This window comes from Gymnoscopelus microlampas, assembly GCF_963454915.1.
Source record: "Gymnoscopelus microlampas genome assembly, chromosome: 14".
In the NCBI taxonomy this organism is placed as follows: domain Eukaryota; kingdom Metazoa; phylum Chordata; class Actinopteri; order Myctophiformes; family Myctophidae; genus Gymnoscopelus; species Gymnoscopelus microlampas.
Genome location: NC_139951.1, coordinates 29872880 through 29897062, shown reverse-complemented (window position 1 = coordinate 29897062; position 24183 = coordinate 29872880). Strand labels below are relative to the sequence as shown.

The window sequence follows — 24183 nt, the reverse complement described above, 5'->3', positions numbered from 1 at the left end:
TTTTTTAATCAACACATATATTTCGCATTTTTTCGCCGCATAAATTGACATTAAACCCTTGCATATTCCATCGCATAATCAAGTATTTTTGCCCGCAAAATCAATGATTTTTGCCCGCATAAGGATTTTTGCCCATGTTTTTCTTTCTAGGTAGCCTATATGGAGGTTGAATATTTCACTGCTATAAATATAAGAAGCAGTTGATGGCATCATGCAGTACAAGCGTGTTTTACTACTTTTGTAATGGGGAATGGCTGTTTCACTGTTGTACATGTGTTAAACAATGGCTAGCACAAGGGTGCAGGGTTTACGGCATGTCAAATGTGTACAGGCAACTGTAATTGCTTGTGTGTGTGTGTGGAGTAATTAACCCTACCTATTTAAACCTCACTGCACCCCAAATCCTCTGCAAACCTTGAATGACATCACAAGTGCTGAAAACCTGAGAGGCCATGGCATCACAGATGTTCAGTTGGCCTTTATCTGGCCCCCTCAACACACGCACGCACGCAAGAGTGTGTGTGCACACACACACACACACACACACACAAACACACACTGAAACATACATACTCATTTCAGAGGTTAGACCAGACGTGCACTCTTGGCATGTGGTTGTTTGAAAGAACATAGTGAGAGTGTGTGAAGGGTGTCTGTTAACTGGGACACACTGTAATCTTTTGCACAAACAAAGTCTGGTCAGATGGCAAGACCGCAGTTGACACCCGGCTGGGGTGGTCTTGTGTATGTATGACTGTTACCTCAAGAATTCCTCGAGTGCAAACAAGTTCTACTGCCTGTCATCCACCAAATGGAGTTAATTTATTTGTTCAAAAACAGGGGGAGTGAATTAATATTTTCAGTTGGCTCTTTTGTCTGCAAGGTGTGAAGCCCATGCGGTGGTGATCATAAAGCATTGAAATGCGCTCTACGCCCTGAGGGCTTTGGGCTTGCTATGGTTGTTTAGAAATGTTTGTTGTCAGCTATATTTTCCATCCGCTTGCACCTCCTGTTGTCCTGTGCACATATGGCTGGCTCCCCCTCTGCGGGCTTGGCCTTGGCTAAGTGGCAGAGGCTTACCTGGCTCACTGGGGGTCTTTGACCCACATCTTGCACTACTGTCCCTCTAGAGAGGTGTCACACACACTCTTCTAAACCTTCTTTCGCACGGGACATAGCCTGCTCCATTGCGTACTTGCCAGGATGGATAACAATGCATGTCTTTACTAATATGCATTTTGTACTGTATAGAGCTGCTAACATCGAATGACAACTTTGTTTCTCGCTTCTGCCCTGACCCCAACTTCTACCTTTTCCCTGCTGAGAATTACTCCCTCAGTTTGCAGGAAACGCTATCCACCTTCCAGCAACTGCATCCGCAGAGGAACACAAAATTAGTTAAACTTGTGCTTTCTGTCTTATTCGTTCTTTTAGGCGGGCCAGGCGCCTCTTCTGGTTTCCATTTGTTGTAAGCTATTAGTGCTCATGACCTGATAAGGGAGTGGTCAGCCGAGCGCAAACATCCGTCTCCGAATACATCCGTCATAGTCCATATGTGTTTGACTGCAGCAATAATATCCTCTCCTGGAGAACTTTGACTGGGGGACACGGAGGTGAAACTACCGGGGCGGAGCAGCATCTTGACTTTATGTAATGCTTGACGAGGCTCTGAATATCATGTGTTGCATTAGCTGTGTTCTAGTGCTCAGTAAATGTATCCCCCGCTCACTAAATGTCTTGGATAGCCTGCGAGGTTGTTAAGCAACTTGCGCAGGCAGCCAACCAGAAAGGCAATATGTTAAAGGCCGCTTTAAAGGTTCTTGGCTGACTCAATCGAGTCAAAGTGCTTCACATGCTACGTCTGTCTCCCCAAGTTAATTTCCATTGGTATATTTTTGGTGACCACAAGAGACTGTATTGCTCTTGTAACACTTAGATCACTGACAAAAAGAAATGTTAATGTCGAGACTGAGTGGAGAATACATCAGTGTATTCCTTTGTATTTATCAGCCGAGCATCTCTTTATTTGCGGATGATATACAATCTATTTTATTTGACTGTTTCATCTGCATCTGGCACGACATCTGTTACATCTGTGTTGACAGTGTCTGAGAAAAGCAAGTGGTCCCATTCTGGAGAACACTCTGGCAAAGGGTGAAACAATATGGACGTACCGCACAAAGCCGAAACGGGATATTTTACCATTCCATTACGCAAGATCAAAGGAAGAAGAGGGCCCTAAACATACATTTGTGAGCACAGCGTCTTCAGTTTGTACATGCGTCTTCCTCTTCAGTCAGCGGATTTTCTAGGGAAGACGTGGCGAGGGAAGAGACTGGGACTGAGCTGATTAGCACCGTGCGTTGAGAGCCCGAGTCAAGAGAGGCCTTTTGTTGGGAAACAAGAGATTGACTTAAGAGATTGCTGGCTGAAAGGGGAGCTTAATGCGGAGTCTCCACAGAGGACTTGCTTTGGAGTTCATTCAACCAGACATATAATGTTGTACATTTCTTTCACTATAGTAGAAAGATATCAGTTCCTCTCCCAGTTCAGGACGGGGGGAGACTGCCATTATTTATAGTGGTTATAAAACCATGTCACTTCTATAAATATTCCATGTGGAGGCCATGAGACAACCAGGAACTGTGGGTGAACTCTTGCAGGTCCTGATTTGTGTGTACCTAATCTGAGCCGTGCCTCATGCACTTGTAATCGAGTTGGGCGCCCATGGGGACCTGTGCACCTGGTGTTAAAACCCTCATTGACGACACTCGCGGTGTGGGAGCCTGGTTGAGTTGTCGTGGACTTGTTACATCTCTGGGAATGGATGATGTCTGACCCCGATGCGCACCTCAGTATTCCCCAAGCCTGTGAGGGGTGGGGGTGGAGGGGTCATGGGCAGGCTGCTGTGGAGTAATGACCAGTGTACATGTGGTAACGCGGGGCAGATGCTTTTGTCAGCATCAATATATTTAGGTAGTACTCATGTACTGCTCTTAAGGACATGCTCTTCAATTACTTGGGAAACTTGCTCCGTTCGTGAGCAGCTTGAGTGAACGCATGGCAAGCCTTGCCGAAAATGACATAATGAGTGAAAGTTATGGATGATGTAGTGAAACTTAATATCACCTGTTAGCCCCTGGCACGGCTGGAGACAGGCACTCGGTAAAAGGAGCGCAACTGCCACGGAACAGTTTCTGTTTTGTGTTTATCCTAAAAGTTAGTAAATTTAGCCCTCCGTGGAGGTCTCGGTATTGGAGTGCACGCCCATGCAATGATTAAAAATTATGTTTGCTAGTAAAAGTCATCATAAACACTTCCATTTCGTTGGGTGGATTTTTAGTGCCTGGATCTCAAACAGTATACCTCCTATTTGTCTGCAGGTCCAACATTTTCAGTGAATGATGGGAGTAGGCAAGTGTGTTATGACAAGCACCCACAGTGCTCAGAGATAAAAAAGTGAGGAGAGATGTGTTTTTACACCATCAAGAGCCCTTGATGTTTGCTGCTTAAAAATGTGAGAGATAAAGGAGTAGGAGGAGGAGGAGGAGGATGATGGCTAACATGGCTTGTATCCTTCCCCGCCAACAAAAGAACGTTAGTGTTGTGACTGAACATCTCACGAGTGGATTCCCTCGTGTGAATTCCTCTTCCTCTGCTTTTGTGAACTTTGCCAGACATTCCAAAGAGAAAACAAATCCTCCACTTCCTAATTGCTTGCATTGTTTTTTTTTTCATGAGGCACACTGAGAGATTTGTGTGCAGGTACAGACGAGAGAGAAGGAAAAGGTCTTGTCAAAGCAACACATTGAGAAGAATCGGGACAAAAGAATCCAGTCTTTTCAAATATATCTGCCTTTACTTTATTCATGTACTGTACAGTATTTCATTCTCAAAGGCTCTGTTATACTATATGACAATAATGGCATTCATTTACTACAAAAAAAAGGTTGCATAAATAATTTAAATGTGGAAATAAAAAATAAATATGCTGTTCATTCTTTGTAACAGTCCTTCTTTGTGTCTGTGGGAAACTGCCCGCCTCCTTTTTAGCACCCTGTCATGCGAGGGCACCAATCCAAAAGACCACACAGGTACAATATGTACAGTCAGGCTATACATGGCCAACTCCTCTGCTTACATGACAAAATCCCTTCCAGTTGCTATTTCAAACACACAATTGAAAAAGAAGCAAACATTGTCAGTACAGTTTAGAAAACTGAAATCAGGAAGCAATATGAGCGAAAACAACGGAATGCTGACAATAAGCGGAAATGTTCTGAATATTCTTCATGAAATACAGACGGGTGCGTGGCAATGCTGAGAAAGGAGGTTGTGCTGTCACTGTTGGAAGACAGGGCTTCTCAGCTATCTCTTCCTGTCTGCATCCTGCTGTGATTCAGCAGTCAATACAATAGAAATTTAAATTAGGTGTTTAGTTTTATTCCTATATTTCCTGTCTGGGATATTCGGAGAACTGGGGCTGAGAGAGGATGTATTTTGGCTATGGCTAGTTGATCACCAGTGCTATTTTACTTGTTCCAAATTATTTCCACTGTGGGTGGGTGCTGGAGAATGCTCTGCCCCCAAGGTAACAGAACAAGCAGGGACAATTTGCTGAAGCCTCCTCCACACATGTGGACCTTTTAGTGTGATTCCAGCAAACAGGAACTGACCATGTCTAGAGGAAATGGCTTTTTTATGACTCAAATCCTAAATACAGGAATGGGCTCATTTAGCAATTAAAGAGGAGTCACAGGAATGCCCAGTGCCTCCTTGGTGTTGGAGTGCTGACACAACTCCCCGTCTCTTTTTTATCTCTCTTTCACTTTCTCCTCCCTCTATCCATCAGTGGGGTAAATGCTGTATTGTAACTTACAGTCTTGCTTGGGGCTGCTGGCGGCTTGGGTAGTGCTCAGGGACTTGTCCCAATGAGTGAGGCTCCTTCTGGGCTGTCAGATGTCTGCCTTCAAGGCCCCCAGTCTCTCAGGATCCCATGTCCACCCAGAGCTGGCACATTATCCTCTATACACCGCATCCATTAGGAGCTGGATGCAGTGAGCTTGGAGCAAAGATACACCTCGTCACGTTTTAACAAGGGGTGTGGTGTGGAGTGTGTCCGTTGGATATTTGTACAGATGGATTGGAAACCATGGGGGACTTTTCCACTGTGTTGTTTTGAATAATATCTGTGTCAAAGTGAGGGGCAGAGTTAAGCCTGGGGACATGCTGAGCTGTGTTGTGATCATGTTCTCATATCATCCTCTGGAAGGCAGTGCCACACGTCCTGACCAGTCACGGCAAGCCATTGTCTGTCCACTCATTTGGTCATGCAGGAGAAATATGTTGTTTTTTTGTCTGGCAAAAAAACTAAACAAAACAAACAAACAAAAATGGATAGTGCCTGTAATGGTGATAAACACACAACTTAAAACTCAGTCCAGCAAATAGCTTATGAATGTCCTTTTCTTTGACATTTTCTCCTTCTCACAGTAAAGGAGACATGTTGGTTGGTATGTTATGATAACGTGTGCGTGTGTATGAGCAAGTGTGCTTTGGTCTCTGTCCTTGCACCGGAGGACACCACAGAGCAGCCTCAGTATGAGTTGCCCAACAGCGGTGTGTTGTTCTTGTTCCGGCCCTGGGACAAACGGCTGTGTTTCTTGCGCCGCTGCTTGGGCACCTCCTTGGCCTCCGACTGGTTGTGGTGGCGGCTGTAACGCTTGCACTTGCAGGAGGTGACCACGCGTATTTTGTAAGTCCGACTGTTGCCGTTCGGACACTGCAGCTGCACCCTCTGCATGCGGGAGTGGGCGGGGATGCAGCGGTAGTCCGAGGCGCTGCTCCTCCACCACTTGCCGCGGACGATGGAGTTGGGAAGGAGGTGGGCGGGCATGCACTGGCCCGAGCACACCAACTCCTTGACAGGCTTCGCGCTGCGGCAGGACCCGTCGGTGATGTATCGAGTGGAGCGCAGCTCCCTGCAGCTCAGCTCAGAGGCACCTGGGGAGGAAAGGAGGAGATCAGAGTTACAAGCTGTGGCCTCAGTCCAGAACAAACACTTTGAAGTCCCACATATTGGAGTGGTACATCTTCAATGTAAACTGCAAAATCCTGAGTGTTAATTTAGCTCAGAGAGTGAACAAATAGAATCAAATGGATGGTACATTGTACACAGTTAACACTAAGGATTTTACTGGGTAACCACTCACAACAGCTGTGCTTCTCTGTCATAACGGCCCAATTTGCCATATTCTAAGCTTGTGTTGACTTGGTTTCAAGTTGCTTCCATGCATGCTGTTAGTTAAACTTAAATATTAGCTACATGGACAGCATCAGCGGAAATCATAACATTAGCCAGATGCGAAATGCATGCACTATGAGGCAGATTTTAATTCATGTCAAATGTGTGTAAACTGCCTGCCTTTCGCTACTCAGCAAAACATAAAGACTGGAGCCGGGCCAGGGTTTTCTAAATCTTGATAACAGACACTCTGCAATAACATAACGGGCATGAAATGTAGATTCATAAATACAGCCTAATATCAATATTTGTACATTTACTTAGGGGCTAAGCCTGTGTGGCTGGAGCAGATTTGCTGAGATTGATTCATGGCCTGATCATTAGCTGACGATGGGGGCCTGACAAGAATCCCAGCTGGCAGTAATCAGCTGATGGCAAATCCAGACCAGAGCGCCATTAGACAGCTCAATCAAACCTAACACAGATTTGACTCGGAACAAAAACTGGCATGAGCAGTGGGCCCTCAGGAAATGGACATGACGACGGAAGAGTAAATAGCCGTCCGGTTATTTTAAGGGCAGCAGTGCAACCGTTCGGCTTTCAAACGTATAGCCTATACCGGACGAGTGCCAAACTGATTCAAGGGACCTCATTCATCATGTAATCCTATATTTAAGCCACAGCTTTTTAGCAGCCATGTGCATGAGTTATTGTTCCCTTTCTTTTACAAGCGGTGTGTAAAAAAGGGCAGAGGAAGTGTCGGTTAAGAAATTATACACTCAGAGAGGGATCCATTTTCCTTGGTGGCTTTCTTTGCGAGAAGGTCCCCAACAAAGGATTTATGTGAGATGACTTCCTTTCCGTCCACCCCTTCAAGAGAATATGATCTAGTGTTATTCTGTGGCCATGACATTAAGGCTGCCCCACGGTATACAATGTCTACCACCAGTGTTACAGCCTAATTTATACTTTGTTGTATGACCATGTCGCTCAACGCAAATAACAGATTTTCAACTGATTAGCGGGACATGGGTAACACGGTCGCACAGAGAAATATAAATTAGCCTTAACCACATAAACCTTACCTAGCGGCAAACATTCAACAAAAAGAGCAGAGCTAGTCTACATATTTAGTGTAGAGTGAAAACATTAGAGGGCCTAGGATAGACTCAGGTCGACAAAGGATAGCGTTTAAGTGCTTATTGGGTGTGTTTTTTTTGTAGCTCAAAGACGTCCCACAATTTGGTTACCTGGTCAGTTGAGTGACTAATGTTTAATCAACCAGTGGGTGTACCATTGGGAACCTAAATGCATAGTCATGAATGCAGTCTCACCCTCTCTCTTCTCCCCTACATTTCCTCTATTGTCAGCCTAGGGGAGAAAAACACTGATAGGTGTTCATTCTATTCTGTCTAACTCTGTTCACTGGGAGAGATGACCCCGCTGGAGAGCACTGGAGTGGAGCCAGACAATTCCACCGAAACCCCACAGGGACGAGAAGCCTGAATTCCCCAGTGGGAGGAAGAGAGAACGACCAACGGACCAACACACGTAGCAGAGAACATAATCCACCAGATTACCGTCTCCCTGTGTGAAACTCTGCTAATATTATTTCTGATATACACCGTGCGAGGTTAGAGAAGCATGTTTTTCCAAACCCCGGCCGCAGGGAGTCTGTGCTGTTTGTCAAGTGTGGGAAATTACGTGAAGCCTGACCCTATTAAATGTACAGATTATTGCTTTAGGCATCCAGCACCTGCAGAGGTATCTACTGTATATGTGGTGGAAGAGCTCACTCACAGTGACGTGTTACAGTAATTGATCCCACTCAACCGTTGTCATCCTAATCTGATAACACTTTTCTTGTCTTGTCTCAGACTCTGATGTGTGTGTAGAACACGACAGAATTAAGAGCCAAACTGGGAATATGGTAACATCTTGAATTCATGAAGAAATATTCCAATCAGAATGCTTCAACCTTTACCAGGCACAGGTGGGAGCCATTCACAAAGCCAGCGTTGCGTTTAAGAGGCAATTTCCCACAAAGCCCAAAGACAAAACCCCCTGAGAACAAGTTGTTTTTTTTGGAGGTTTTATTTTTAATCGATTGCGGAGACATGCTGTTACTGTAGCTAATCAAATAGTTATGGCACAACTAGAGCTTGACTAAAAACTAGGAGGAAATAACCTTCAATCCAATGTAGGGGGAAAAAAAGCTCTCACTGAATGCTCCACTTCAGATAGATACCACAAGTATGCTTCTGGGTTGTTATCATTTTAGCTTTGGCAACAAATTAGGTTTTTTTTTTTTACACCCTTCCCACACAGAACTGTTTGTCATCAATGACAGGATGAAGTGCAACTAATACTTGGCATTTCTGCTTGTCACATGTGGGTGGCTTTGAAATCAAATTATATTCTGGCGGATTCCACAAATTCCTATGTAGGCTAAAACTTAAATCTGAGGAAATTATTGTATGAAAAATAGTTCAATTACACTTGAAAGCTTTCACTCATTAAAGCCCAAAACTATCCAGGGAATGCAACGTCACTTACATTTTAAATAGGATATTTACATGTCATTATAAGCTAATAGATTAAATTACAGACATTGAATTTGTCTAGTATTCAAAGGATATGTATATCTTTTTCATATTCATATTAAAAGTCAATGCGTGGACATTCTAAGCCTATATCATAGCTATCTAATAATAAAACTACATAGATATTCATCATGTAAGATATTTTCTCTAAACAATTGGATAAATACTGCTCTTTTATCATTGCATTATCATGTCACTGATGTTAATTTGTTCGGTTGCTTGAGATTCTTTTGAAAGACTTTTTGTCTATTTGTTTTCAACACCATCAATTGATTATTCATCATGTTTATAGGCTATATCAGGCTCTAGTATTTAATCGATTTCATCACTTTATTTGATGGATGAACACAATTTGCCTAATGGTGCCAACATTGCACACATGCCCCAAACAATAAAGGGTCACAGATAACGTGACAATAAACTGAAGTTGAAGTTGATAACATGCATTATTATTGTAAATTATTGTTTGTCTTATTGTCTTGATGAATTGAATACACAGCACCTTAATGGAAACAAGCCCTGAGGTCTTATCTGGGTTATCCTTCTAGCATTCTTTTGAATAAATCTGTGCCACATTGCCTATTTTTTTTTTGCAAACTGTTAATAAAGTATTCAATCAATCAATCAATCAATTACGTAGTTTTTGGGAGCGGAATACTCACTGTAGGAGACTGTATTTGCTGTCCTCCTTCCTCCGTGTTTCGCCCTGTTATTCATAGTGTTGTTATTGCGGTTATTGTTGTTGTTGTTGTTGTTGTTGTTGTTGTTGTGGTTGCTGTTAGATGCTTGTATAGCCTCCTGGAGGGGTGCCCTGGGGGTCCCTTCTGATGTGTGTTCTGGTATGATCTCCGTGGCGTCATTTTTCAGTACCTTCCATCCCTTCACGACAGCGCAGCATCCCTGTAGCAGGAAGATCAGAGTGAGAGACACCTGCATTCTTATCGGTCGGAACGGGGACGATCGGGGGACGAGATGCTCGATCGGACAAGTGGGCTATACTACTACAGACAATTCCACCCCGATGCAAGAGGCGCACGCCGTATTTAAGCCTGCGCGGGTTCCGTCAAGACGGACAATTAAGCGTTTACACAAAATGGGAGGGGCTGAACCCGAGCTAAGATTCATTGAGAAAAGGGAGAGGTTTTGCATGAGCGCGTAATGCGCGTAATGAGAGAAGTACCCAACGGTGTTGCCATGTCCGCTTACTATTAAGCGACTGTGGGCTTGTTTTTTTCTGTGAAGTTGCTTGTAAATATTGATAGTTGTTGCGGGTTGCGGTTTTTGGGGGCTTGTTTCTAAAGTGTAGTTGCTTATTTGGGCATGTTTCCTACTGTTGTTTAAACCAGTGGTTCTTAAACATTTTCATGTTAGACCCCCAAATGAATAGGATATTTGAAAATATTTTGTGCCAGGGACATCCCCCCCCCTCCCCTCATACAAGATTTGTGTCGTTAAAATATTTCATAAATGTTCCAAAATTACCTCTGTTTTTCTTTTTTGCTTGTAGATATATTCCTTCAAAACCACTCTAAAAGAGCACACAGGTGGCTGCAATTTGGAACTGGCCCCTGTAATAAGTCCAAGCCTATCACCAGAACCCCCCCCCCAACTGACAGTTTCGATTAATTGAATACACAGGACCCCAATGACCCCAATAGAAACCATTGTGCTTTCTTGTGTTCCTTTTAGCATCCCTTTGAATAGAACTGTGATTGATTGATTGATTGATTGATTGATTGATTGATTGATTGATTGAAGTACTTTATTTAGAAAGACATAAAAAGTTCAGTTAACAATACAAGTTCCTCTGAACTGGATCGCCCATAAAAGTACAAAAGCTTATTATTCCATGAAGTATTAAATCAATCAATCAAACCTGGTTGCTTGTTTCTCTTGCTAGACCTGGCAACACTGGAACCGGTTGGCTGGGCGTCAGTGGGCGACTGTTAGGAGCCTGGCTGTCACTTGAGCGTGTTGTCTTTTGGAGTTAAGTTAAGTCTACCACGGACCACCGCAACCTTTCGCCCCGTTATGATTCACGCAGCGCGTACAGTGTGTCTCACATCATTCACATGGAGCCGTTGGAGTGATTTTGAAGTGGTTTGTTTTGGAATGCGTCGCCTGGCGCAGTTGGAGAGGTGGGGTTGTCCCGCACAATCCTCATTAGTGAATGACTGAGTGAACCAACGTGTTTACAGCTGGTGGAAAGTAACTAAGTAAATGTACTGAAGTACTGTACTTAAGTCCATTTTTAGGTACTTTTACTTTACTAGAGTATCTCCAATTTTCAATACCTTTACTTCTACTCCACTACATCTCAGAGGCAAACAATTATTTGAAAACTTTAGTTGCTAGTTACTTTATAGATGTTGATTATTATTACAAAACATTACCCACTTCAGCCCTATACATTTCGGCTATTTGAAAATAGCAGATCTACAAGCTCACAATGCTGTCACAGTGCATGCATTGTGAGATTGTAGATCTGCTATTTTCAAAATATTTCATACATTTTATGTAAAACATTTCAGTACTATTTCCACCGCTGCGTGTTTACAATAGCTACAATCACGCGCACGCGCACACACACACACACACACACACACACACACACACACACACACACACACACACACGTTAATCATTATCGCCATAATGCCATAATTCTCATCTGATTGAGAATTAACACTGAGTGCAAACATGCCTTCATCAAGTAGGCTAATTATGTTTACAATTTTAAACATTCTACATTCTATTTCTAAATCTATTGCACAAAACTATTGACCTTGATGGACTTTGGTATGATGCTATTTCCTGCTTTAATAAAGCCCACAATAAACAGAATGCAGCTGTATGTCATCACCACACTTTTCTGGGCTTTACAGTATGTTATTCAGTTAGGTATTCTGTATTTAATTTCTTATTCACTGTATTGTAGACTTCCAATCCCTGTGTCTGGTTTGTATAAAATCATTTGGACAGAGTGGATCTGCACTCCCAGTTCTTGGCATCCCTGAAATCTGAGGGAATTGATGAGTGCTATGCTGAAACGTAGGAGTCTCCTTTGTTCAAACACTGCCCCCTGGAGGGAAATTAAACAAGTAAAATAATAAAAGGGGGGTAAAAATTGGATTAGGATTAGAGCTCATTGTGATCCAGTTGGTCCCTTCTACAAGTCCAAGCAAGTTCCTTCGTGGGGACAGGCATGCTCAGACAAGGCAAAGTCATAACACCAACGATAAAAATAAAGGCAGAGATTTTGAGAAAAGCTTGCGTACAAGTATTCGCGGTCAATATCACTGTTTTGACACACAGCCTCAAACCCATTCATTTGAGGGATTTAGATGCATGCATAATGATACACACAGGACCCACGGTCCATCTAGCTTTATTCAAGCCCCAAATCAGTGTTGGAAGAACCTCTGGCCATCTGGCCGTCCATCACACGTCACAATGCTGGTTCAAGATTGGGGATAGCACCGAATTAAAATAATGACATTGCACGTTGAGTCTTAAGTATAACATCCGTCAGTCAACATCATCCTTTCGGTCTCTTGTCCTCCACTGACAACAGGGTCTTTCATCACGTACTACCATGACATCTGCATCACAATAAAGGTCTCACTGGGTGAAGGGTGTTTGTCTATATCTTTTATAAATCCAATACTAAAATATATCCTGATTATTTGTAATACTGTATTTGTGTATTGGTGTACCGGTATGTACACATGTGGCCAATTTTGGGTTCCCCATACAGTACTATAAACAGAGCACACTTATTGACAAACTTGTATTGTCATTAGGTATTAGGATAGGCTTGCTTGGACTTATTACAGGGGGCCATTACAGGGGCCAGTTCCGATATTATAATGCAAGCCCCCCCATTCATGAAACAGGAACGTTTTTCTTTTGTTATCAATTGTTTTTATTTATCATATCAGCAATATATCAGCAATACAATTATGCCAGTACACATATGCATCATGAATAAAACGAAACAAAAACAAGATACAAATACAAATACACACACAACTTAAAAACAACACAAACGTTCAAGAAAAGAAAAGAATAAGCAAACCCACCCACCCCTCCCAGGACCAACGAAGTCACGAAAAGCAAGGGCCAAACAGCATGCACACCTGTGCAAAGTTACACCACTGAGGACAGCCTAAATCAAACCCATAAGCTTATCAGCAATGTTAGACCATACGTTAACGTTTCTCTCGCTTGCTCCATGTAATCTTGCCGTTGACAGTTCCAGATATACTATACTATATCAAAAAATGTTAGAGCCCATTGGCGAAATGTTAAGGTATGAGGAGGTTTCCACCTCGTTACGTGAAACAGGAAAGTTGACTGGGAGAACACTCATGGGATTGTACTGGCGATAAGGACATGTTCTGATCCACGACTGACATCGATGGAATAGAATAAAACTCGTAACTTAATAAAATTTAAGCTTGGTTTGGACAGCTCTAGATTTCACATCACGAAGACATCTTCAACTGACACTTCTCCTTTATATGGCTTTAGGGACAGAGCTGTTCAACTTTTGGTCTTTATCCTGTACTATGGGGACAACATGTCTGGATTCCTAAAATGAGTTTTGTTCTCCTTTAAGAACGGAGCAAGCCGAGCAGACAGCTGTGTTCTTCTCGTGTGTGTGTGTGTGTGTGTGTGTGTGTGTGTGTGTGTGTGTGTGTGTGTGTGTGTGTGTGTGTGTGTGTGTGTGTGTGTGTGTGTGTGTGTGTGTGTGTGTGTGTGTGTAAAGCAAAGTTTGGTGTGTAGGCCGCTTAAGGCTTCAACTCTAAGGCTCATGTCGGCATTTAAAAAGAAAAAGTTTTATTTTTATTTTTTATTTTAGCTGGGGATGGATGATCCCGCTGTCCGCCACAGAGTCAGCTCTGATTACAGCCTTCCATCCGATGCTGCGACGCATGTCAGTCACAGTCTCGATTTAGACCTCTTTGGGTTTCTTTACAGAGCCCTTGGGCCCCAGCTCAGTGTTTTTTATCATGATAACAGTAGAGAGAGAAAGGCCTAAATAACAATCAGATGCTCACCAGATTGCACAAGGGCCTCCTGTGCCGAGAGAGAAAGGCACAGAGGATAGAGAGAGAGAAGGGGGGCGGAGGTAGTTGTTTTTTTCTTTTCTTTTTTATGGCATTGGAGCAAAACACTGTGTCTGATGTGCATAAACAAAGCACTCAACTCCTCATGACTGGTGTTAGGAAAGTGAGTGATTCATCGGACAAGGTTGCTAACTGCTTGACCACACAGGTTTGAAATAGATGGCCGTTTCCTTTTGTAACGTAATCACAGGGCCGTTAAGGTAAATAAGGAGATATTGTTGCAGTGTTGTGTGCCCAAAATTCTGCATTGTTTAACTCCTGTGTAGGAAGGGGTAAATTATTCAGAAATATGTCCAAAGCAATTATGCAAAGTAGCATCAAGTTGCAGACTTCTGGCCTCCACGAATCCATCCCTGGAAGGTCATTGCTGACAGAAACTCATGAATCTAACTTGTATTGAGTCATAAAATGCATGCGCCTCTAGAGAGAAATACAAAGTGTAGCGCTGTCAATTTTCCATGAACAGGAGTTACGCTTAACTGGAAGTGAACTATGAATTTTAACTAAATAGTAATGTTGTCTAAGAATAAATCAATTATTCTCACATTATAATTAAGACAGAAAGAAACACCACAGTGAATTATAGTGTGCATTGTAAGGCACACTATATTCATATAAGACACTTATGGTGTTATTTGTCATAAATCTCATAAAGTGTTCTTCAGTACCCTTCCTGTTCTTCATTTTGCCCATAAAGTCTGGATTACACTTACACAATAAGATACTCAGAGTTACATTTGTAACTCAGAGAGTGTACAAATCTCAGAGTTAAATTGACACTCAGGATTTTACTGTGTACTGTTCTAAGGACCATGGGCTGACAGAAACCATTATGGTTTATATGTTTCATTGTTTAAGAAATATGCCTTTCATGAAGCAACACTGTGTTAGCACAATATGTTGTTAATATTGTCAGGATCGGGTCAAACGCAGCTGGTGTGCGGGAAGGGCGGAAAGGTACCAGAGCTGTCCAAGTCATCATTACAAAGTCATTAATGGCTTCCTGGGATGTTCACGAAATAGAGAAAAGATGTTGCTGGAAGTACAACACAGTGCTTGACTCGCTGCGGCTGTGTTGTCTTACCCACTTGAATTCATGGATTCACCAGTGAAATACATAAATCCATATGAAAAACAAAAGCACCTGGCGTACGCTTTGCCAGCAAAATGTAAATGTAGTGTTCTGCCTGCACAGTGGAGGTAGCTTGAGGTACAGAGCTGCATAAAGCATTGCTTCTCGCTCAAGAGGTCACAGATTCAAGCCCCACGCTGAAGGAGTTGATTTCCTTCTTCCAAAGATCTAATTGTGAACTGCGTTGTGTCATAGCAGCCCAAGTTTTTACCTTAAACAGAAGTTGTGTTACTCTTCTAAAGTCTTCCCAAAACTTAAAGTAATGTAATCCTTACCCTAATCCTAGCCCTAATTTAACCACAGTTGTAGTTGCCAGATAGGCCTACTAAGATTGTGCTGCAAGGGGTCTTGAATTTCTCAAAATTAAATGCGTTCTTGCGTATGAGCGCAATCATGACTTGCACATGTGTAAAGAATACAAAAATCGGCGTTGGCTACAAAGGAAGCCCTAACATTGATCAATTGCTGCACATAGACCGTGGACATATTTGAAAGTATTCCATTATTGACAGTGGCTCTGCTCTGCATCACCGTATGTATCTCACAGCACACAGAGAGTTCCAGGACTACTTTTCCCTTTACTTTCCACCGCCCCAGACAATTGATTTATCAGCCTTTCATGTACAGTACACACCGTTTGTTCTCAGGCGTATCTGTACATTGTCACACAATGAAAATGATTTATCGTCATACACTTGTATAGCATTACATAAAGTGACACCCTGCCTTGAACAAGGTATTTCCAGTCCAGGAAAAGACTTTTAGTGGACTGGCTTACACCCCATTGGACAACCCATTGAGTTGTAAACGAGCTGGGCAATGAAGCCAAGTTTTCAGCCAGTATGGACTGAAACCTCTGTGGTTTTAGGTTAGACTCCCCATGCTAAATGTACCTACTACGAATTGCAATATAGAAAATGGAAGTACTCCAGTAAACCGTGTGCACCCTTCTTTATGACTCATGAATATTATCACATAGGCAGATGAGTCAATGAATATGAGCAACACTGTAAGTGTATGACAAGTGAGTGTATTAAAGTGGATTTGCTAAGGTTTAGTTTAGGCTGACATCTGGAACCAGTGCTGAACTTGTCTGGTCCACAACAGGGCCAGCTATGGTCTAGTTGGGGCTGATATCTGGAACCAGTTCTGAAATGTGTGAATAGAGCCAGCTATGGTCATACAGTTGGCTGAGATATGGCTATGTCATGAGCCATATGTGGCCCATGTTCTGACTACCAGATCTGGACCACCCGTGGACCATAATTTATTGCTGTATTTTGGCTGATTTTAAGTGGGTTGTGTGGCCCGTCATGGGGCCAGACCGATGTTGCTATGTGGGTAGAAGGTTTGCTAATTTGAACACAGTAGTCTATTAGTAAGAAATGCATAATGCCAAAATTATACTCAGATTTATCATCAGTAATGCCTGCCCAGCTCCATTGCTTCTCGATGTTGTACATCCATGATGGGACTTATGGTTATGGAGCTTACACAGCAATAGTACAGAATTCAATTGATTAATCCATGCATCCCTTTTTGACTTAAGTTTTGATGACATTTCTGATGATGTTGGAAATACATGCAAAGGAAAATCACAAGTGCTAATTTAACTTCAATTTGATTCAACACTCAAGTTTTACTGTGCAGTGCATTATGCTTGCTTTCTGGGCTACCAGGACATCCATCGGTGTACTCAGCTTTTGTCTCTTGACAGCGAGTGTGTTTCTCAGTGGTGCATGAGGTCATGGGAGGTGAACGCTCCAGAACAGCGTCTGGTTGAGCCGTGTTAACCACTTTCCATCTGGCTTCAGTATTTCGGGCATGTCATTATAGGCAATTTTTTTCTAAAATAAAAAAAGAAAGAAAATGTAAATTTTTAAAAGAAAAAAGCTGATCTACAAGCTGATCACAACTCTTTGTGAACTTGGCTTTTTTCTTCTTTGACCTCGCCTTTTCATGTGCTTTCCACACGGGAGGCCGTGGGATTAATCCATAGCTGTTACGAATGAGGCCATGGCCATTTTCAGTGTTTTCTCATGAGCCGTTCAGAGTGCAATCAGGGAAATAGGAAGTATGCCCACTGATGTTGCTGAGCCACGGACTCGCGGCCAGCCAAGTAGTCAACTGTGGGAACTGGATCTGTGGCCGCCTTGGAGAGGCTGGCTGGACCTCACAGACCACACCAGGCCATGTGCTAACCACTCTGGGCCTTGCAGCACGCTGCTCGCCACCACCAGCATCACACAGCCTGCCAGCCTTCAAGCCTGCCGCAGGTGCTATTCTGAGCTGTAAGTAATTACACAACAAATTATCCACTGCATAAAGTGGAGCTCCCGAGCTCCCTAACGCCCTCGTTGCTCTCTCTCTCTCTCTCTCTCTCTCTCTCTCTCTCTCTCTCTCTCTCTGTCTTTTTCGCTCACTCTCTCATACAAACAATTTTTGGATATGTCCCACTCTGTCATGTGGTGGAGGGTCACAACAAGGGAATGAAAAGTGACTTTAAAATGACCTGTCACCATGGGACCCGTACAAGGGCAACGAGTGGAAAACCTTAATTTGGGAAGCAAGCTGTTGACAATTTTGTGCACATGGAACATACTGTAAGTGAGGTTATGAAAAGCAAACTTTGACTCCTTGTCCAAAAAAATAACATCGGTATCCTCTCTTTTTTTCCATGGTCTTTACAATATGTTTCTGCTCATTGTCTTTGCTCACTGCTTGGCTTTTGTTGCAGTCCAAATTGGTATGTTTTTTTTAGTTTTTTCTTATCAAAGTAAGGGCCAGGACTGGCAACTGATATTCAACAGAGCAGCACCATGCGACTTTTCCCAAGCCTTGAAATTCACTGCCTTAATTAGTTTGGCTTTGTTAGTCTCCTCATGACCCCCATTGGCCATTTGATGTTCACTGTTGATGTTCCTCATTAGATGGAAAACATTAGTTTTACAAGACTGGATTATATGTCAGTTGTAAATTATGGAGAGGGACCGCTCTGTTTATTTAGCCCCAATGCAGGAAGAGACCGAATCTCCATCAGTTGCTGCATGTGTAGGCCGCCTAGGCCTCTTCTGAAGCCAAAGCGGGGGTATGTTGCACAGTGGGATTGCAGCCATATGGTTTTATTAATGTATTAGCTGGATTGTATTGTTGTGGGTGGACGAGATTCTCAGCGTAAGTCGATGAGCGGGGGCTGGGCTGTTCTGTTTGTTCATAGGGCTGAAGCCCGAATTATACATTGTCATACATATATTGTACTCACTGAAAAGTACAGATTTTGTTGTATTTGATGGAGACTAAGTACTACTGTAAAGGCTGTAGTGTCCTCTTACATTTTGGGGAATGTTACACATTGTACCACTCAAAGTTGAATTATGCTGAGTAATTTTATTGATTGTATGTATGTACATTATGTGTATGTGTGGATGGATGAAAATAAGTGAAAATTGTGTCAAGAATACACCTTTTCCCTTTGAAAGAGTCTCTTTCACCAAAAAAAACACTTTTCTCTACTTTCTGTTCCCAGAAAGGTGTATTTGGTGAAAACAAACTATATTCAACTGTCAATAACTAAAGAACGGAACATGCTAGAAACTCACTTTGTTTTCCTGATGAAGTAGAGACTCTTCTTTCTTTTGAGATACAGTATGTGTTTACATAGTCATAGCACAAGCTATTCTGGCTGTAAGCTACTATCCAATAAAGCAAAAAGTGGACTAGAAAGTCATTTCTGAACAGGGGCTGTGTGGCAGACACAGAGGCAACTTGGGGAGAAGGTCATTAATACTAGAGAGGGAGGAGGTCTCCTGTCTCTGGTCCGTTTTACAAGGACTTTAAAGGCTTAATATAACAAAGCGTTCATAAACTCAGCATACGGCACACATGTACAGTAGACACACCTTCCTGGTATAATTATACCAGCGTTCGCCTGTGTTTCTGTGGGGGTGTATCTGTCTGCAGCTAATCTCACACACTACTACAATGATCAGCAATCATCAATTCTCTAACATTTTGAAAACTGTCCATGCAGTGCACATTCAACTCAGTTCGAGCTATCTTAACTCTGAGAGAATGATGGAGAGAGGTTGACAATGAATGTGTTTTAGAGAGCGGAAGGAAGACAGTAGAGACTATTTACAACAATCACGTGCCAAGCTACTCTTCCAAGGCTGTAGGTAGAAATTTAACTGCATACATTCCTATTATTATTAGGCCATGTCTCCCAGCAGAGATTTGCGCTCTACTAATGAACGTTTAGTCAACCTCTTTAACCCTGGAGTCCAAATTTTGGCATTTCATTATAGAGGAAATGTTGTGGTTAAGTGGTTACAGTAATTGAGTTGTTAATTCAACTCTGAGAGTGTAAAAATGTATCTGTAAAGGTCAACAATAAAGTCAGATCTGCAAGGGTTTTTTGACTGTGGGTGTGAGATCTTTTGTGCTTAGTGTACTGTATATTTCAGCAGGGGCCCTCACATCAGCAACCCAACATGTATAGCCTACATGGTTTCATGTTAAGGGTTTGCAAAAAGAAATCTGGTAAAAAATATGAATAAAGTTACTAAAGAAATAGTAAACAAGGCCAGTCAACACACAAGCTTTCCATAGTGTGGTATCACGTAGCAAACATTACTTGATAAGTGTTTTGCAAGGATAAAACGAAACTCCTAACCAAAGCTCTTGGATTTAAATATGAAGCATGGGCCCGTTATATAATGGTGTCTAGATGATGAATGAGAAATCCTTTGCTGTTCCAGTGCAAGAGAAGCACATTCTTTGTGAATGTCATAACATCCCAGAATATCTTGCAAGGTGTGCTAATTAAGCATGAAAGTACAAGCAGCTTCAGCTGCTGTGCCGGCAAGAATTCATCCCTGCTCCCGAGCGTATGGGATGGTTATTTTTGGGGGTTCCGAGAATGCCTCGCAACTTCCTTTTTTATGAGATTAATAAAACGAGACAACAAGCATGTGAAAATAATCTGCAACTCTGGTATCTAATCCAATAAAGGCTAATTATATACAGGGGGATTAAAAGGGGTCATGCTTCAGCTTGTCACGTCAAGGTGCTGCACTGCATTCGGAGCCCACCCACTGTGCGGCTTCCTGAAAAAGGGCACATTTTTCTTAACCGATATACACAGTAGTCTGAAAACGAATCCTCTGTGGTTATGAAGGGTTTAAGCAGAAGTTGGGGGGTGGTATAACATTGTGTTTTTCTACAGAGTTTTTGTGTTTTCATTTTAATGTGCCTTTGTGAAATGTGGTCTCATATAGGTTAAGCTTGTGACAGCAGGCATTGATGATGTGTGGTAGATATGGTCAGTCATGGTACAGTAGAACATGACTATTACAACAAACCTTTCATTGGTCATGCTTGACTATACTATTAGAATGGGAATGGGTCCTACAAAAACAGGGCGGACCCTTTTCCTTGCACGAGAGCCCTGTCACCATGTGTTAATACTGAATGTGACGTAAGGATACATTCACTGCAAGTGTATTGCCATTGTTATGTAAATGAGGAATGGGTGTTGTTTTAGAAGCCTATGTGATTTACCATGAGCAGGGAGACCTTTCAGTTCCTCTCAAATCTACTGTCATTAGCTACAAATTACTAACACTAGCTAAAAAGTAAATGTTTTCTTTGGAAGGACTGGAAACACTCACAGTTTATGCTGAAACCCAAAATATTTTAAGCAATAAGCACTTACATTTGAGGGGCAAATAGTAGGCTACACCTTAAGCCCAAGAGGTTCAATTTGGGTGGTACAAACCTACATAGCCATCTGGAGTACATAAAGAAAAGAAACCTTAAAACCATTTGACATTGATTAAAAGCCTAGCACACTGGAAAGGGAATATAAGACATCTATTCCATACAGTCTAGAGCTACACAATGTTTTCACTTTCACATTCGCAGTTGTTTATCATAATAAATTGGAGGGCAAAGGTTGGAGAATACTGCTGTTTTGAGGCAGCATTCCAAATGTTATTCTTAGATGGCATTCAAATCTCACAGAGCACTGCAATCTTGAAGAGTGAAGTTTGATATGCTACCTGTGTTCATAAAATGTGTTACTATAGAAGATTAACCACACATACCTATAGCGTCCCTTTTCTAGGCATGTGATAATAGGCGGACATTTTACGAAAATAGCTGATCTACAAGCTCACAATGCTTCTCAAGTCGCAACGTGACATGTTGTGAGTTGTAGATCAGCTATTTTCGAAGAGTTTTGGTGTAGAGGGGGAAACCGGAGGGGACCAAATATAGAACCCTGGGGGACCCGGGTCAACCAAGTACTGTATATAGGGTTTAAGTGGTTAAAAACCAAAACTGCATCTGATGAAAACCAATCTTATGAATCAACACCAGCTTACTACTGTCACGATGAGGTTCTGGAGGTGTAGGACTCAAATGCAGAACGACAGATACATGCTGAGCAGTGAATATTCAGGAGGTTTTATTAACAAAAACCCCACAGTGGGAAAACACAAGGAATCACAGACTTAAGTATACACTAGAAAGTCTCAATGACTGGGACAAGAACTAAACACACCAAAATACATCGACGAACGGACAGTGGACCAAACACACAGGGGAATATATATAGACAAAGACTAACTAGACACAGGTGAACTGAACAGACAATCAACATTGGGATAGGCTGGCTAGGAGACTAAGGGGACACAGGTGGAAACACTGGGAATCACAGGACTGGTTAGACAAGACAGGTACGGATAACTAAGCAGACAGGAAACAATAGGAACGATACTACAAAATAAGACACAGAACACCAAGGCAACAAACTACAGAGAACTAGAAGACCAAAACAGAACAGGAATACATAGTAAAAGTCCAAAAGTAATAAACACAGATAAAGTCCAAGGGCTGAGGAGTGGACCCGTGACACAGTACTTTCCAGAACGTTGTCCTCGGCCGAGTCTCTTTTCTGACAGGATATTTTGGGGGGAATTAAGTCTAGCACATCATGTCTGCTGTCTCACAACAGAGAGACTCCTATGAAGTGATTGCCATGATTACTGACTGACTGTCTGAGCTGGTTTCTCAATGTAAATCAGGGAAAACCAAAGGGGCAGTTTTACCATGTGTATCTGTTTTTTTAATGAATTGTGTGTGTGTGTGTGTGTGTGTGTGTGTGTGTGTGCGTGCGCGCGTGCGTGTGCGCGTGTGCACGTGTGTGTGTGCGTGTGCGTGTGCGTGTGTGTGTGTGTGTGTGTGTGTGTGTTCTCGCCCGGGCCGAGGGCCCGCAGGATCCACACACAGCACGGCAAAGTGTTGTAAAACAACAGAGACAGAGGAGATGAAACAACCAACACCACCACGGGCACCACATGCACTTGGAAGATGATCTGAGAACCATCCCATTCCAAGGCCCTTTCTCTTTCTCCCCCCACACCCCTCCCTCTCTGTCTCCCTCAGCCCCTTTTTTGTTTTCTCCCCCGTTCTCAATATTTCCCAATAATTAGTGCTGCACCACAGATGTGCATTTCTCCTTCTTCGTCCCCCCACCCGCCCCTCTAAATCCTCTGTTTTTGAGACGTGATTGCGGGGATATTAAGGACGAGGAGTTAAGGAGAGTATCATGTGCTTTCTATTTGATAAAGCCATTAAAAAAAGAGGACAGAGATGAAAGACAAAAAAAAAGCTGTAAATAATTAGGAGGACCGTAATCATATTTTTTTAACCAACCCTAAACACATGGGCAAAATGAAGAACGTGAGTGAGTTTTGAACTTTTGAAATATACCCTCGATATTTTGATGTATTTTATGTATTCATAAACCACAATGGGAAAAGGGGGTAAAAATGAGGGGGGAGCCAACTAGCAATAAATGTTTCAAAGGCAACTGATAACTTTATTTGATGAGATTATTGGGGGAGGTGAAATTCTGGGTTCATGGACTCACTTCTTGAGGCCAAAAATATATTTTCTCCCGTGCAATGGAGTGTGTATCCTGTTTCTAACTATTGAATCATTTCCCCTAAAAACAAGTATCAAAAATAAAACAACACAACAGGTGATGACTGGCTCTGATGTCATGCCCTCAAGGGCCTGATATGATCAAGACAGTGAGTCAGTAGGTAGGCCTACTCTTTCATCTCAGCCACTTCCCCAAAGTGCAGTGTTTAGCTTGTGCTTAATGCGGCTGGAATATGTGACTAATATACGGGCTAAGCTTTTGATAAAAAAATATATCTAGACTTCCTGGCCTGGAGCGCTGGCGTAGCCTGACAGCGCGTTGTGGGTTCAAGTCCCGATTCCGACGGCCTTTGCTGCATGTCACTCCCCATCTCTCTCCCCGTTTCCTGTCAACCTACTATCCTACCAATATATGCATTTTTTTTTAGAATCTAGACTTCCTTATGTTTGTATGAATGTATGAATATCTCACATTTACATGAATTGGGGCTTTGGTCTTGAATACGGATTTTGGACTCTAATTTATAGTTAGCTAGTTTATACTTTATTGTACGACCACGTTACCCACCAGAAACGCTCACTTGCAGTGCTTGTGTCATGTTTTTGTTTTGTTTTATTGTCTCCGCCAGGAGACTATGTTTTCGTTCTCGTCCTTCCGTGTGTCCACCAAGCTAACATTGGTCAAGCTTCACGTGACACGTGACAATATGTTGAAAGGGTGTGCTTTGATTGGCTAGCGAGACGCATGATGAAATAGCGGCCTATAAATAGGTGTGTCACTTCAAAAGATCATTTATATCTTTTGAAGTGAGGTAAGACAGGATTAATCAGGAACAGTACTGGCGGAGGAGACCTGTGCTCCGAGGAGCACATTTTCTAGTTATCAGTTGTTTTCATCAAGGTCATATGATGAAGTATAAAACCTTTTCTGGATCAGGGCCCACGTGAAAATCTCGAAAGTGTTTGCGGCCCACCCATCTGACCACTTAACACGGCAGTCGATCACGTTCTGGCTTGGATCAATGGAACTAACGTGAACAAAAACTTAATATTTCATATTTAGCAGTATCAAAATGAAAAATCCTTTTTCAAAGTTTATAAAGATTTGTTTGTATGAATGTTATA

The 24183-nt window shown here is 42.4% G+C and overlaps 1 protein-coding gene across 1 annotated transcript; it reads right to left on the bottom strand.

The window, feature by feature from the left end:
- Positions 1-3839: 3839 nt before the first annotated feature.
- On the bottom strand, positions 3840-9904 carry sost (sclerostin). The gene is made up of 2 exons (XM_084079027.1): positions 9510-9904; positions 3840-6003 (listed from the first exon to the last, which is right to left on the bottom strand). The coding sequence occupies exons 1-2, from the start codon at positions 9781-9783 to the stop codon at positions 5597-5599; spliced, it is 681 nt and encodes a 226-aa protein (XP_083935153.1). The 5' UTR covers positions 9784-9904; the 3' UTR covers positions 3840-5596.
- Positions 9905-24183: the final 14279 nt, after the last annotated feature.